Source organism: Malus domestica, chromosome 08 (assembly GCF_042453785.1).
Source record: "Malus domestica chromosome 08, GDT2T_hap1".
Classification (NCBI taxonomy): Eukaryota; Viridiplantae; Streptophyta; class Magnoliopsida; order Rosales; family Rosaceae; genus Malus; species Malus domestica.
The window spans coordinates 15,951,050-15,953,347 of record NC_091668.1 but is presented as its reverse complement, the minus strand read 5'-3'; the positions used below and the strand labels follow the sequence as shown (position 1 = coordinate 15,953,347).

At 37.5% G+C, this 2,298-nt stretch overlaps 1 protein-coding gene across 1 annotated transcript; it reads left to right on the top strand.

Annotated features, from left to right (window-relative positions):
- Positions 1-1,287: 1,287 nt before the first annotated feature.
- LOC103406109 (uncharacterized) lies at positions 1,288-1,680 on the top strand. Its single transcript, XM_008345126.1, has 2 exons — positions 1,288-1,483; positions 1,547-1,680. The coding sequence occupies exons 1-2, from the start codon at positions 1,288-1,290 to the stop codon at positions 1,678-1,680; spliced, it is 330 nt and encodes a 109-aa protein (XP_008343348.1).
- The last annotated feature ends 618 nt before the right edge of the window (positions 1,681-2,298 follow it).

The window sequence follows — 2,298 nt, the reverse complement described above, 5'->3', positions numbered from 1 at the left end:
AGCATATGTGTGATGACTTCCATTCCGTCCCACAAATTCAGTATTGCACGACGAATCATATCTTCTATTGCGCAAAGTCTGTTTTCACGACCTTTGCGCGACGAATTGTCCTTCATCGCGAAAAGTGTTAAATGAGTATTGTCGGGTCAATTATAATCTTCTCTTTGCAAGTATGCCAAGGGTCATCTCAAATTTCTTTTTAACATTCAATAAGATGTTCTCCAGCATCTATTTATCCCTGTTGGAAGAAATTTTCAGTAAGGTTTCATCATATATGTATTAACAGATGGAAAAACCATAATCAATTACAAAATCATTTCTAACTTGTCAATAATAGCGAAGGCAAAAAAGGACCTACATCCTATCTAAAACATAGTAAAATGTCAAAGATCAAGTTTTGAATTTTAGCGGAAAGGTAAAGCCAAATAATTGACTCAAGCAAAGTGTCCAAACCAAGCAGAACTCGAGCAAAGTATGTTTCAAACAGTGCCAACAAAAAGGCAATAACCATTTTCCAAAAAAGAAAATTGAAAGATAAATAGAAAAAACCATATTGCATAGAACAACAAATTAGTGCAATTTGAGTGTCCATATATCTGATGCAAAGGCAAAGGCATATTATTGAAAACATAAAACACACAAATACCTGGCGGTCTGCGAAAATTGCTGGAAAGCCAAGGGTTGTTAGTAGATGATGTTAAATATTTTGTAGATGCAATAAAAAAAGAATTCCTCCCAAGGTAATTACAAATTTTCACTCTCCCAAATCTTAAATGTTTGGGGTATTGATTTCATGGGTCCTTTTCCTTCCTCACATGGTTTTCTTTATATATTACTTGTTGTGGATTATGTGTCGAAATGGGTGGAAGCAAAAGCCACCCGTACTAATGATTCTAAAGTGGTTGCAGATTTTATTAGAACTAACATATTTGCAAAGGTTTGGAATGCCAAGATTACTCACTAGTGATGGAGGGTCCTATTTTTGTAATCGAACCATTGAGACGCTGCTCAAGAAGTACAATGTCACGCATAAGGTTTCAACACCTTATCATTCTCAAACAAGTGGGCAAGCTGAGGTTTTGAATAGGGAAATCAAGCAAATTTTGGAGAAGACGGTTGAACCAACTCACAAAGATTGGAGCTTGCGTTTGAATGATGCATTGTGGGCATCGAACGGCCTACAAAACACCAATTGGGATGTCCCCATTTTGGCTCATCTATGGGAAACCATGTCATCTTCCGGTTGAGTTAGAGCATCGTGCACATTGGGCCGTCAAAACATTCAATATGGACATTGATGCCGCAAGAACCCATAGAAAATTGCAATTGAATGACCTCGAGGAGATTAGGGATGAAGCTTATGAGAACGCGCTCATTTACAAGGAGAAAACCAAGGCCACCCATGACAAGATGATTCGTGGCAAGACATTTTCTATAGGGCAGAAAGTGCTACTCTTCAATTCCCGTCTTTGGTTGTTTCCAGGTATGTTGCGTTCTAAATGGATTGGACCTTTTGTTGTTACTAATGTTTTTCCTCATGGTGCAGTTCAAATTCAAAGTTTGAAGACGGGACATGAATTCAAGGTCAATGGACACCGTTTGAAGCCTTATTATGAGACTTTTGAGGAGCATGCCGTCGAGGACATACCCCTCCATGCCGTGGGCCATAGTCAAGCTTAACTGGAGGTATCGTCCGGCTGGAAGATGTTAAAGCAAGCGCTTCGTGGGAGGCAACCCATGTGTTCAAACGAGGGATTGAAGGAATTCGAGCTCCATAACCAGATTTGCATTCTTAACCTCTACTCTTTATTGCTTTTACTTTGCCATAATTGTCATGTTTGTTAAGTTGTGTCGTTTGTTTGCTTATGTGTGATTTTATTTTTGAAACATTGAGGACAATGTTTGGTTTAAGTGTGGGGGGGGGGGGGGTAAACAAGTGTTTTTATTGCAAATTTGTAGGATTTTACCACCTAGCATAACTAGAGTTGTTTTTCATTGTTTTCTAGTGTTTTTAGAGTGTTTTGGAGTGTCTTAGTATGTCTTTGACAGAAAATATGAAAATTTGAAAAAAAAAATTAGAATTTTTTTTGAAAAACTCAAAAAGAGTCGTTTTTGAGTTGTTTTTGTGTATTCGTGTCTTAGGGTACCTTCCAACACAGTGATGAGGATTTGATTTTTAATTGCATGACTGTTAAAGAAAGTTACAAACATGGGTGGAAGTTTGATATGCTCTTTCGTTTATGCTTGGTTGTAGTTAACGTTTACGAATTCACATGTAATCACAAAGGAAAAAAAAAT

What these genes read in the sequence shown, in the direction of transcription:
- LOC103406109 (XM_008345126.1), top strand. Translation starts at nt 1,288, where the DNA reads ATGGACATTGATGCCGCAAGAACCCATAGAAAATTGCAATTGAATGAC. An exon ending in CCGTCTTTGGTTGTTTCCAG is followed by an intron (nt 1,484 to 1,546) that starts GTATGTTGCGTT and finishes CTCATGGTGCAG; the next exon opens with TTCAAATTCAAAGTTTGAAG.